This window comes from Hipposideros armiger, unplaced genomic scaffold (assembly GCF_001890085.2).
Source record: "Hipposideros armiger isolate ML-2016 unplaced genomic scaffold, ASM189008v1 scaffold_10, whole genome shotgun sequence".
Taxonomy (NCBI): Eukaryota; Metazoa; Chordata; class Mammalia; order Chiroptera; family Hipposideridae; genus Hipposideros; species Hipposideros armiger.
In genome coordinates this window covers 7436446-7450194 of record NW_017731360.1, presented here as the reverse complement: position 1 = coordinate 7450194, position 13749 = coordinate 7436446, and the positions used below count along the sequence as shown (strand labels likewise).

The 13749-nt window shown below is 44.0% G+C and overlaps 1 protein-coding gene across 8 annotated transcripts in view; it reads right to left on the bottom strand.

Moving 5' to 3' along the window:
• Window positions 1–2991: 2991 nt before the first annotated feature.
• PUM1 (pumilio RNA binding family member 1) overlaps window positions 2992–13749 on the bottom strand; it is a 140003-nt gene continuing 129245 nt past the window's right edge. For all 8 annotated transcript variants that reach the window (XM_019660020.1, XM_019660039.1, XM_019660046.1 and 5 more), the window contains 3 exons: window positions 13042–13163; window positions 7980–8172; window positions 2992–4834 (listed from right to left, as the gene is read on the bottom strand). In XM_019660020.1, the coding sequence (XP_019515565.1) occupies window positions 4703–4834; window positions 7980–8172; window positions 13042–13163 (447 nt within the window). In that variant the 3' untranslated portion in view covers window positions 2992–4702. The remainder of the gene's footprint in view (window positions 4835–7979; window positions 8173–13041; window positions 13164–13749) is intronic.

Sequence of the window (13749 nt, the reverse complement as noted above, 5' to 3'; positions counted from 1 at the left end):
TAAGCCTGGGATGGGGCCCCAGAAAGGGGCACCAGGGCCTCAGGTCACATTAACAGAGGCCCCAACCATCTGATCTTACACCATTGCTGTCGGGGTGGCAGGGCTGGGCTACCACTCCGGGTGAGTTGGGGAAGCTGAGGCCCAGAGAAGTCAGTGAGTTGCGAGAGGTAACACAGTTGAGTCAAAGGCAGAGCTAGAGCCTGATCTGTGACCATACACGGCCATCCTGAGCAGGAGAAGCTGAGGAGGGAGGAAGAAGTGGGTAAGCTTGGTGTTTGGGCAGATGCCAGACCTCCGGTCTCTGGATGGGACTGGTAACTCCACTCCTGAGGCCCTCAAGCCAGGGGAAAACCATCCTAGCCCTGACCTGGGCGCCGTGAGCCCTTAGGCCTCCACTACAATGCTTTCTTTGGGCAGCAGCACCCTCGTGTGGCTACTGCTGGAACAACATGAAGTCACAGGTTTCCAAATGCTTCCCTCCCCAGTGCCTCACAGGTCTCTGGAAACCCAACTTCAAAAGAGAGAACAGTTACTCCTGGGGCTGATGGAAGGTGGCCAGAGTAAGCTGGCATGGATAGAGCACTGGACTTGGTTAGAACCTCCAGATAAAATCAGTGTGGCTTGGGTTTCAAACTCATCATCTTTATAAGGGGCTGTACACCTCTACCCTACCTACTCCCTAAAGCTTTCATGAGGATCAAAGGAATCACAAATACGAACGTGCTCTGTAAACTGTAATGCGCGGTGACCAGGTAAAGTGTTATTATATAAACAGTGTGAGGACCCTGCAAGAGACCAAGACGCTGGTGTCTAGCTGGTGGCAGCCCAGGACATCACATCTCTGGGCAGATTTGGTAGCACTGGGTAATGGCAGCCAGTAAGTGAGGAAGTAGATGCTAAGCCCAGAGTTCAGGCCGCTCCATGCAACTCAGTCCTGCAGAGGGAGGGTCAAGCCTCAGGCCCAGGGTTGGTCTGATTCCAGACTTGCATCAGAACCCAGAACCTGTCCCTTATCTGTGAGATGAGGGTTAGCCACATTCCTCTTAGGGCTGCTGTGAAGAATGAAGCAACATCTATAAACCATCTTCTTAGTTGCCTAAATGACTTGATGCAAACTTCTTTACATAATGGATAAGGATTGTTTTTTTCACCAAAACATGTGCCCAGCCATTGGATGAGGAATGCGAAAGGTAAAAGATAATAACCGTTCATTTATTATGCCAATGTGCCAGGTGCTGTGCTAAGCTACATAATTTCATTTCATCCTCACAACCAACCTGTGACGTAGGTACTACTATGTCCCTCATTTCAGAGAAGGACACTTGGCTTTAGAGAGATGACCCAGGTAATAAAAGGCAGTTGAAATTAAACCCTGTTATTTGTCCGACTGAACAGCCTCCGTAGGCCTCAAAGACACAGACTTGAAATAGAGGGAGGGGAAAGGTGATTACATTTCTAAGCTAGTATCCTGCTTTGTTGCCATTAAACAAAAAAACACAAAAAAAACCCCACCAAAAACATTTCATTAAATGCTATAAGGAGAGAAAAAACCCCAAGTGTAAGTAAATATAAATAGTCCAGGTAAAACAGAAGAAAACCAACATGTGAGTGCCTACTATGTGCCAGGCACTACTCCACCACCGCTCTACGAGGCATTACTCCAATCTTACAGACGAGGAAACAGGCTCACCTACTCTCCCGGGGTCACAAGGACAGCAGGCAAATGGGAAAGAAACTCAAGCTAACTTCTCTGTGCACGGCCTCTGCGAGGGTCTGGTAGAGCCCTAATTATTTAGTAGCCATTAACTTTCCATGACATGATGTGAGAACCAACCCACTTATACGTACTATCACCTGCAATCCATTTCCAGTGAGGAATTCGGTTAAAGATGAGGTGAAGTAACACCTAAGCACACACAATGAGTGGTGGGACCCGAATTTGAACCCAGGCCAGTCCCAGAGCCAGTTCGCAGCGCCCCCAGCATGCTCTCTGGTGGGCCCACGACGGCGACTGCAGTAGCAGGAGCGGTCAGGCTGGGGAAGGACCTGTACAGTCACTGAAGCCAAATCAGGTTCTGGACTGAAACCCACTTATCTAAGCTTCCTCCCCCCGGGCCTGCTAGTGATGGTCTCTTACCCTTCGGAGGGGACCATGCCAGGTTCCCTTTCGCAGCCACCCTGAGGCTCTGCTCCCAGACATGAGATTAGTATGGTTCCCACTTGGCCTCCCAAGCCGAGCCGGCCCTGTAGCTGCCAACACAGACCCAAGTTTCAGGGGCAGTTTTTGCCAGAGCAACTTCTGGAGCAAAGACAGTGAAGAAAGGAAGGTGGGCATCCTCAGGCGTAGGTGACAGGGACCGTGGTGGGCTAGAGCCTCTTGTACTGAAAGTTGGAAGGTCCCCAGTTGAAGGACAAGATGAGTTAGGATATGGGACAGCCTGAGCATGTCGGGCAGGGTGGGGACAGGAACAGCCCAGCGGGGAGGAAAGGGGAGAGGGCAGTCTTCCAGATGCCTTATCTACAGCCTCGCCTTGGAAAACTAGGTGCTCCAACACTTAACTCAGCTGGGAGACGTTTGCAACTGATCAAACTCTAATCTGGAAGCCAGGCTCACACATGCTGCCAAAGCCAGGAAGAGGCAGTGATGACCAGGAGAGAACAGGGCAAACCGCAGGGCACAGGCTTTTTGACAATGTTCCCCATGACTGCTGTGCAGGCTCCAGGCTCAAGGGGGTGATATTCTGATTTTTCAATAGAAGTTGGAAATCTGGATTAATGTGGCATATTCTGATGTTGAAAGCACTGGGCAGGCTAAACCCAACATCTTTGGGTCAAACTAGGCTCAAAGAACCATCAGTCTGACACCGCGGCCCTATTCCAATTCTCTCCCTCTCACAAAACAAACACAAACCAAATGGAAAGAAAGGGGCACCAACAAGGAAAGGGCTGTCCTGGCACATTATATTGGGGGAAAAAAGTTAAAGCACAAACTCAGATTCCAAAGTTCTGTATTTTTCAAAATAAAGATCACACATTGTTTAGAGACAATCTACACAAGAGTTACAAAAAATAGTTGCCCAAGCATAAGCATACACAGGTTTGTTAATTATACACATATGGTTACAAGTGTGCTTGCAAAAAAGTTCATTGGAAATATACACAAGGCTCTGGAAATGTACACCATGTAGTGTTACAATTCTATATTCAAACAAGGAAATTTGACAGTATGTTACATTCACTTACAAGTAGACAAAATGCAAAATACAGTTCATCTTCTGTACAAAAAGGAAGGGCGATTCACACTTTACAAGGTGAGGGGCTCTGATTGTAAGGAAAGCAGGGGCGGGGCTGAACTTTGCACGTCCTTTTGACAGTCACAAAATAAGCAAAACATTACCTTTTTAGGATTAAAAAAAAACCTACTGTGAACTGAATGAATCATCCTGAATAACATTTAGAAAGGATCTTGCTACTGTCTGACTAGGTGACAAATAAAACCAAGCTATTTTTTTTTAAACATATAACTAGGCTGTATAAAGAACATTTATTCCTTCAAAAGAAAAAAAAATTTACTTCTGGTTGAAATTACAATTTACAATATACAACACTATATGCTACGACCATAAAAGGTGTGAATATACACTGAATGCACAGGGCTGGCTAATTCTCTTTTCTTACCAAAAACGAGTTTATGTTGATTCAAACTTCTCCACATTTACATTACAGGTATACAAATGTACAATTGTACAATCAAAAGTATGTTCGACTACTAGGGTACATTATAGATACAGATTAGACATCAAAACAAGAAAATACTACAAATTTGTATATATGCAAAGTCTACACCAAGTATACACTATATATTTATAGAAGCAAGACCAAAAGCAGAGTTGGATTTTTTTTCTCATGCTAAATAATCAAGATTTTGCCTTTCAATGTTAACAGAAAAAAATCCAATAGGCAGTAAACAATTACACCCGCCCGGCCTTGAAGGCATTCTGGGAGCTCATGTCTCTTCATCACAAAACAGACTACACCATCTTCTTCAGCATAATAGTCTCCAAAAAAGGCAATTTTTAGAAGTTTCATAAACTTAATGTCATAAACTGAAGCTTTAGCAACTCTGAAACCATTTTCATTTTATATTTATATATATATATATATTTTTATAAACAGTGTTAAATGCCAGTCTGGGGTCATTTAACTAAAATTCAAACTTCTCAGTTTTTTTTTTTGTTTGTTTTTGTTTTTTACTAAAATGAGGAGGTGGGAAAGAGCTATTTGCAAAACTTGCCAGCGAGGCAAAATGAGTTAAAAACCTTTTTTTTTTTTTTAAACTTTTTTTGTTAAACCAACCACCCTGAAAGTTTCCACGCGTGGAATATAGATACAACATTGAACAAAATATGTGGCCTCCCATGTACACTGGTTACCTATGTACAAGTATCCTATACACCAGTAAAACAACAGGGCAATTAGTCAATTAAAAAAAATAATTAGTACATGTTATGTGTAATAAAATTAAACAAATTTACAAAGGCTTTTTCACTTGTGGATTTGATTCCTTTTTTTTTGGAGCGGATAATCCCGGAGCAACCATTACCCATTTCGGATTCTATGCCAGAACGTTTCTGGTTGCTGGTTGGATTCACCAGTGGGCCAGTGAGGTCAGTGGGAATGAGGGGATAGAAGTGACGCTGCCTCAGATAATACCATTAGGGGGGCCGCAGATGGGCCCTAAGTCAACGCCATTCTTCATGTAGTACTTCTCCAGCTTGGCCAGAATGTGCTTGCCGTAGGTATACTTGCGAAGGGTTGCGATGTGGGGCCGGATCTGGGGAGGAAGCACAGTTTGTGTTACTCTGGCCTGAAAACAGACGCGGTGGGCAGGCTCCCGGCGTGCGCTCCCAGACACCGCGTGGAACATACAAGCACGCACACCCCACAGCAGTAACTTGCGCTGGTTCAGCCAGAGCCCCTGAATTCCAGAGCTATAGTGACCATATGAGGAGCGTACAGGCACGCCTATCCTGAGCACTGAAGCAGCACGTGAGGCCTCTGGAGGCTGGGCCACTCCCAGGACAGTGTGCGGAGAAAGTGCGTCCTGACGATCACACTGCCCACCCCGCCACTGCACGGTGCCCTCCTGAGGCGGCTTTCACCCTTTGGCCCCACACTTGGCACCTCGACATCCCTAAGCAGTGGGGGTTTCTTTCCAGGCACCGTGAATCCTGAGCTCACCACCTGGCCCTGTCTGTCCTCCAGTTCAGAGGATCACAGAAAAGCTGCGAACCAATGACAACAGTAAGAGTGATCACATGAGCCAGGCCAGGCCTGTTCATGTAAGCCTCCTAAAGGCCGTGTGATTATCCCCATTTTACTGATGAAAGACGAAGGCACAGTGGTGAAGTCACTTATCCAAAATCAAATGGCTAATAAGGGACAGTACAGGTATTTGGGCCCAACCATCTGGCTGCTCCAGAAAAGTCCTTTTCTCCCCACTGTGCTCTCACGCCACTGCTTACTGCACCAGCCCCATCCTTCACCCTCTGCAAGATGGCTCGGCTCGGCTCAGCTCTGCAAGCATTCTCTTCCGCTCTCTGCTCCCTGGGCAGAGGCACTGGGCAGGTCCTATGCATCCCAGACAGCCCGACAGGCAATTCCTCTTCTGAGAGCTCAAGGAGTTTTCTACACACCCCAGCTAGAGCACGCAACAGTTTACAACCATTTGCTCAACTATCCCCTGTTCCACAGACAGTAAACCATGGCTTATTAACCCGCCTTGTCACCCACACCCACACGTGCACACTCTGAGACACACTGGACAATGGGGGGGTAGATGGACGCTCTCTAGATTGACAGCTCCATGTAGGCAGTAACTGTCTCTTTAGCCATGTCCTCAAAGCAAAGAAGGGTCACGTGGCTCTAGAAACCACGGCTGCACCCCACACACAGGACACAGATCACATCAGTTATGACATTCTCACCCAGGAGCCTGCGTAGGAAACTTATTAATAGTCCTTGACTCGAATTCTGAGCTGTGTAACATAGATAATTTACCGAACCTCCCCAAACTCATCTGTAAAAAAAAAAAAAAAATGCAATAAGCTACACTTTCATTTGGGTTGCTGGCTAATGTTTTGCATTTGAACTTGAAATTCAACTCACTAGCTTTCGGTAGCTCTCCCTGGTATTGGCCAACCGATGCGTCCAGCCACTTAAAGGGTAAGTTTATACCCTTTATACTTCTCCTCTTCCAGAAAACAAAACCACCCACCTATGTGTACGCACGTGTACAATATTCTAGAATTCCATTTTTTACGTGATTTAATGAGAGGCGAAAAGTAATCACCTGCTCCACTCCCAATGTTTCCTCTTGCTAAAAACGATACAGCCTAACCCTGGAAGAACTGCAAACTCTTAGTTTTTTAGATTCTTTGGGCTATTCCTCCTCTCAACTCCCTCAATCAACCAAATGCCAAGCTCCATTCTATCCACTTCTCTTCCGTCCCAGAGCCACCGCCTTGCGTCCCGTCTCCTCACTGTGTCATCTCCTGTCTCCCATCCTCCTACTCGTCACGCGGACAATTATTTGAACTGTAAATGTGATTCTGGCACCTCCGTCCTGCCTTACTGACCTGGCTTTACTACTTCAAACACACTGTCTTGTCTCCTGCTTCCAAGCCTTCACACACCAGGGTCCCTCTGCCTGGAAAGGTTTGCAGGGCTTTATTCAAATGTCACTCTTGGGGCACCTTCTCTGTACCCCCACGTTAGAAGAGGCATCCTGTCAGTCACACTATTGCACAGCCCTCCCCGATGATTCCCCAGCATCACTGTAACTATTTGTGCGGAACACTGGCCTGTTCACCAACACAGATGTCCTGCTGAAAGAAGGGCTTGCTATAGAGTATGTGTGCTGCATGAGTATTTGATGAATGATTGAAGGGACATGCTTTAAACTTCTGTGCATCCCCAACATTCCCTCTGCCTTCGCCAGCCTCCTGACCCGCGTATCTGAGTCTCACAACATCAGGGCTCTAACCTCCCAAGCCTTCACCTGCCATCACCAGCACCAATGCGGTCTTTTGTTTTGCTTTGAACTGGAGGAGGCGGGTCCCTCATCTGGCTCAGAACTCGAGTCCATAACAAAGATTCTCATTACCGAACGGTGTTCTCAGTGAGGGCAAGTGGTTCATCATCGCCAGACCGTGACCTTCCCCTCCACCGAGCAGGGCTGGGTGAGTTCAGAGCCCAAAGGCTGAGGGTTCAGATCAGACATACCCCGAGGCTCACAGCACACACACAGCTGCGGCATACCCGCCTGTGGGTTTGTTTGGCTTCCTGGGCCCTGTGGTCTCTGTGGGGCTGGTTGGACCTGCTCTGTGACTGTCGCGAAAGCCATGGGTCTCTCTCTCCAGGGCCTTTCTGGGTCAGCTCCCGCTCACAGCACCTACCACTTCACATGTCTGTCCCTGTTCCTGTCTAACTCCTCTTTTATCCTGCAAAGCTTCCCCTCAAAGACTCGGGGCACGTGCTCTCACCACTGTGCACTGTGGGCACCAGTCACCGTGCCGGGCCAGGCACTGCACTGGGCAGGCAGGCACTCCTTCGGTAAATGGTGGGAACACGAATGAATCAGAGGCAGGAGGGAAGTGGAAATAAGGCAAACAGGCTGCTCTGCTGGACTGAGAAGCTGGTCGCCTATGAACAGAGGGGCAGAAGCACGGCCTGAAGGTCAGGGAAGGAAATCCCTCTCAAAGACAGTTTAAGACTCTCTCATACCAGTGAGTTCTTGATAGAGGAAAGGGGCAAACACGGGACAATGGCCCCTCCAGGTAAAAGGAAAAGGAGCACAGTATGCGAAACAGTCTAGTGACAAACTCTGCAAAAAGCAGCAAGCTGTCCACCCTCCATTTTCAGAAAAGTGAAGGACCCGCAGCCTTGCACACTTTCTGAGACCTGCCCGCCTGGCCTACCTTATGCATGACGATCTTCCGCTGGGCTGGCTCTGCCACATCGATCATCTTCTGGACCACGTAGTTGGCATACTGGTCCTTCATCATGGTGTATAAGGCACTGTGGGGACCATCGTTCATGGTGCAGACCTCATCGATAAGCACAGCACGCTCCGTACGGGAGGCATGAGTGACACACTTCTCCACAACATTGCTGTAATGAGACAATCCAGGGACAATGCTTAGAAAAGTGACCCTGTCCAGCTGTGCTGCTGTGGCCTCTGAGCTGACCTCAGGGTCAGCAGCAGGATACCTTAACATTTGAGGACGATTTAACTCATCAACTGTTTGGCTCTGTGAGGCTGTCCACCTTTGCCGTCTGTGTCTTCTGATGAGAGCCATGGCCAAGACCGGGTCTCGGAGGATACCAGCCTCAGCCCTCTAACAGATGAGGGTAACAAGTCCAGGGAAGTGAATGGACTTAAACACAAGGTTCATGAGACTGGCTCCTAACTGAGCATAATTTCAACAGTATCAAAATCCACCGATTCCTTCCTCACCTCTGGGCTTATTTGGGCCGGGAACACGTCTCACTTATATCTACGTCCTTAGTGCTGGGCAAAGCTTGGCATTTGAGAGGCTCCACAGATGCCCTGAGTGAAGGAACTTGCACACAGGAGCCACCGTGATCGTTCCACCACCTCACGCTGCCTCATAAGAGTCTAAGAACAAGAAGACCCTACAGGTCTGACCATATTTCTAAACACTTCACAAACATACCACCTTGGGAGAGGAAAAAAGAAAGGTACGTGGTTATGTTAATCAGAGTTTTCCATACAATCCAGGAGGACGTTAGAGGCTGATTAAACTACATACAGCCAAGCTGGTGGGCATTTACCATCCAGGAGTGATTGATTACTTACTAATGTTGGTTTTGTAATTCAACACTACTCGCATCTGTGGCTCTCTGGGCAGCAGGAAGCTGTGTGATGTCACATTTGTATTTGTATTACAGGAGCCAATACCTGGCAGACAGAACACCTGCTGGGCAGGCAGGCAGCTGGAGGCTTTGCAACGAGTTCATGACTGGGGGTAAAGCTATTCTGGATCATAGAACACTCAAATAGAAAAGGAATTTAAAAGGTTTCGGACCTAGCTACTGCAGAAAGCTCTTTTCTGACAATCCATTTAGCCTCTGCTTAGGAATTTTTAATGATTTGCACATAATTACTTTCTAGGGCAAAATACTGTATGGTTGAATGGCTCTGTTCAACATTCTTCCTGTTATACTGAAGCGAAATATGCTTCTGTGAAATTTCACCCATTTGTCTTAATTTTGCATGCAGGGGCTAAAAAAGGACGTGAAAACCTACTCCAGGAGCACCTGAGGGCAGAGGCGGAGACTTACCCTTTCTTCCAAAGGCCAGCCCACAGGATATTTGAATAATTATCACAAACCATGTCACCAGGACAACTCCCTGTTACTGAGGTTTTAAAACCACAATAGGGTGTTGTTTCATGGAGCTCTGAAAGGGCCCTCTCAGTGTTGTGCACTTTTGCACACTGAGTTTACGAGGTGTAATCAAAGGATACGGTGAATGTTTAAATAAAAAAAATTGATTACTGTAAAAGACACATTGCCATTAATGCCCTTCAAAATACACCCCCACGCTTCGAACACACTTATCCCATCGTTCTTGCCACTTGTCCTCTTTGTGAGGGTGTTTAGTTGCACTGTCATGGCTGCCTCCATGTCCTGAATTGATTCAAAATGTTTACCTTTCGTGATCATCTTGACTTTGGGGAAGAGCCAGAAGTTGCACGGTGCCAGATCCGGTGAATAAGGTGGATGAGGACACACTGTAATGTTTTTATTTGACAGAAATTGCCATACCAGAAGTGATATGTGACACAGAGCGCTGTCATGATAGAGGATGAAGTAAAGACACTCAAAAAAAGAGGACTCCCAGAACTGCTTCAGAAAGTGGCAAGAATGATTGGATAAGTGTGTTTGATGCGAGAGAGAGTATTTGAGGGGGATTAATGGCAATGTGTCTTTTACTGTAATAATTTTAAAAAATTTAAACATTCACTGTATTTTTTTATCACAGCTCATATGTGCATACTTTTATTTAGAAAACGAAATTTTCAAGCTAAAATGTTTAAGAACTACCATCCTACCAGACATTTCTTTAATCTTTCTTCTTAAGATATACAGTGTGTAAGTGTGTATCAAATCTGGTGAGCTAATCTATCAAGTCTAATTAAAACAACAGCCTCTCCCCTCTGATACGTCGATTTGGGAAAACTTTTTTCTCCACCTTCCTTCTACAGTACTATGCAATTCTAGCATGAGCTGAAGGTGTGGCACCGTGGAAGTCAATCTCCTAACAGCCACTAGCTCTTAGCAGAAAAGGGAGTTAAAGTATTACTGGGCTGGTTCAGAGAGCTCAAAGCCAGTCACAATCTCCAAGTGTTCGGGCAAAGGACTCATCGCTTTTCAGGACTGCTTGGCTGGGTGTACCTTCATCCAATCCAGGCCCACTTTCCCTACAAATGAGTGAGGATTAGAAACACAGCTTTCTGCTAAACTGGGTTGGGGACAGGACACTCATTCTTCTGGATGGAGGACTCAATCCTCAGCACTGACCTGTCTTTCAAGAGAGCAGGCAGGTAGACCAGCTACCACTATGGGATCCCAGTTGGCCAAAGGCTTCCCCTTAACACACGATCAGTATCATTTCAGTCTTTTAGTGGAGGATAAAATCAACTTAGTGTTCTATGACCAGACTTTCTTTTTTAATGAAACAGCATATTAAGTATCAGAATTAACATGGGAAATACAGCTTCACTTATGTGTGTGTGTGCGTACCTGTACACGCTAGGTCAATAAAAAATTTACTTTGTATTCTGGTTCACCCCCCAAAAAATGTCAGTCACTATTTTATTGCTTTATTTCTATTGATCTGTTTTGAATTTTACTGGCTCTTTCTTCCATTCTAATTTGCTGTTCAAGCCATATAGTGAATTTTATTTCAGATGATATATTTTTTTATTCTAGAATTTCCATTTTGTTCCTTTTATAGTAGAGCTTCTAATTCTCTAGTAACATTTCTTATGTTTTCATTCATAAGAGCCTATTTTTCTTTACATTCTTGAGTATAACTGAAATAGCTGCTTTACAATCCTCCTCTGCTAACTCCAACATCTGGGTGGTCTTGGGTAGTTTGGCATTTTTTTCATTTTCTGCTTTTTCTTTGAGTACAGGTTACATTATCCTATTATCTAGACATAGTAAGTGATACACTGTAGAAACTGAGTTGTTCCGTTCCTCCAAAAAGTATTACTCCTCCTCCCCCTTTTTCAGTGCACTCAACTTGGCTTAACTCAAACTACAAGCTTCTTCCAAGCAGCAGGGAGCAGGTGAAATCTCGGCTCAATTCTTTTAGCCTTAGCTGGGCTGCTGTAAGTCTGTCTGATGCAATTGTGATTCAGGACTCAACCAGGTATGTAGTTTAAATATAGGCCTTCCCCTCAATGGTTCTCGTCCTTTCCAGGATTTTCCCCATCGTTTTGTAACTTCCATTGCCATGGTTACCCCAAACTCTTGCTTTCTAGGAATACTGGAGATTTTCTAACCCAACTTAGGAGCTAAGCATGGAGCAGGCTAGGAAGTGCCTACAGGCTAAAAGCCATTAAAAATAGGAAATTTCCTGACTATAGTCGACAATACTATATTATAAACTTCAAAGCTGCTAAGAAACTAGATCTTAATGGTTTTCAACACAAAAAAGAAATGATGATCATGACATAATAAAGGTGTTGTTAGGTAATGCAACTGTAGTAATCCCAGTACAATATATAAATTTAATCAAACCAACACACTGTACACTTCAAACTTGCACAATGTTATATATCTCAATAAAATAAAAAAAATTTTAAGAAGGGAGGATTACCCCAGTGCAGTTAACCTTCTTCCGAGTATCAACACCCCTCCACACCCCATATCTACCTGCTCTGGGTCACTCTCTAATGCCTGCAGGTGTTTTATTGGTATTTTGTCCAAAATTTATAACTGTTATCTGTGGAAGAAGGGCTGGGCCCACAGTAGTTACTCGGTTATTACCTAACCACAAGTCTATTATAATATTAACACTTATGCTATATCCAAGGGTGAGATATTAAATACACTAAACAAAAAAGTAAACAGAATAGTGACCCAAAGAAGAGACCTAAGAGATTCTGACCCTTATTTCCTTGGTCCTGGTAAATACCCAAAACCAAAGCAATACAAGGTCCAAGAGAGGACCTCTGATATGGTAAGGCTGTTGAGACACTGGACCTATGGGTACTTTTATTTCTTTTCTCTATTTTCCATGTTGTAATAAGATTTCACAAATTGAAAATGAACAATTTAAAAACATCAAAATTACATGCATCGCACATGGCTTGCAATTTATCCTAAAAACTAGAGAAGAAAAAATATTCCAAAAATATAACGTACTATGTTATGTGTACAGTAGGATGTGCAGACCCTACTTAGAAGACCACACCACTAACCAATTGGAAGCCCATCACTGTCTTCTCCAACCTCTGCTACTTATAAGTTACCTAAAGTATTTTTCACAACCTGGGAATAACTAGTGCATTTTATTCTTGAGCTGAATACAACAGAAAGACTGGAAAACAGATCCTAGGACTACAAAGGCCTATACATAGATATAGTGCACGGCCTCTTAATTCAGGTGCCAAAGAGGAAGCTGAGTAAAAGCATTTCACAATTCCCAACAAATAAGTTCATGAAATGTTCTGCTTACCAAAGTAAAAAACTTATATTCTTTAAAAACATATCCCCCAGATTTCAAAGGGGCGGACTCTGGGGGAATGAGGAGCCCACCAAGGGACTTCTTTCCTTATGTTTTATACTTTATAGGAGACCTATTTGACTTTTTAAACTATGTATACTTTAAGAAAAATAAACCAAAAAAAAGAAGAGGAGGAGATTGAAAATTCATTCTTTCTGGACCTGAAATACTCTTTAATCCTCTCTTCTGAAAAACAGTCTATAATTCAAAGCCCATACCTTGCAAATTTGTGCTGACTCAATACAAGTACGTTGCCTCGGATTTCTGCTACAATTTTACTTTTATCCTCAGGGCGACCATGCTCCAATACATGCTGGATTACATAATTTCCATATTGATCCTGTTTGAGAAACAACAAGAGAAATAAAATTTATGTAAAAATGAGTTCAGTGGGTTACCTAAATCCTTACATCTATTCAACACCTATCCTTCTGTAGCACTATGAAGGCTTACCTGAATACTAAAGAACACGTAACAATTTTTAAAATATGATAAATTGTCACTATCCATTTATCATTACAAACAGGAACACACTACTACTAGACAATGAAATATGTGTATATATATACCCAAAGGTAAAATACTACACACAAAAAAGTAAGCCTCCTTTCATTTAAAAGAAAAACAAAGGGAGGGGGAAAGGTAAGTGGGAATAACAAGATACTTTTCTCTCAAAACAGAAATGTACAAATGGTTCACCATATCTATCTACAACAAAGAAAAATTAGAAACAAAGTTTATGTCCAACAAAACAGACAACACCTAACGAAATAACATCACAAGCATATAATGGATATACTCATTTATCTAAAGTGAAATATACTTTGAGAGAATAAATGTATGTAAGGAATTCCAGAAGCAAAATATTTATTTGTAAGATGTAAAAACTTAAGAGTATACCAGTAAAATAAATAAATAAATAAATA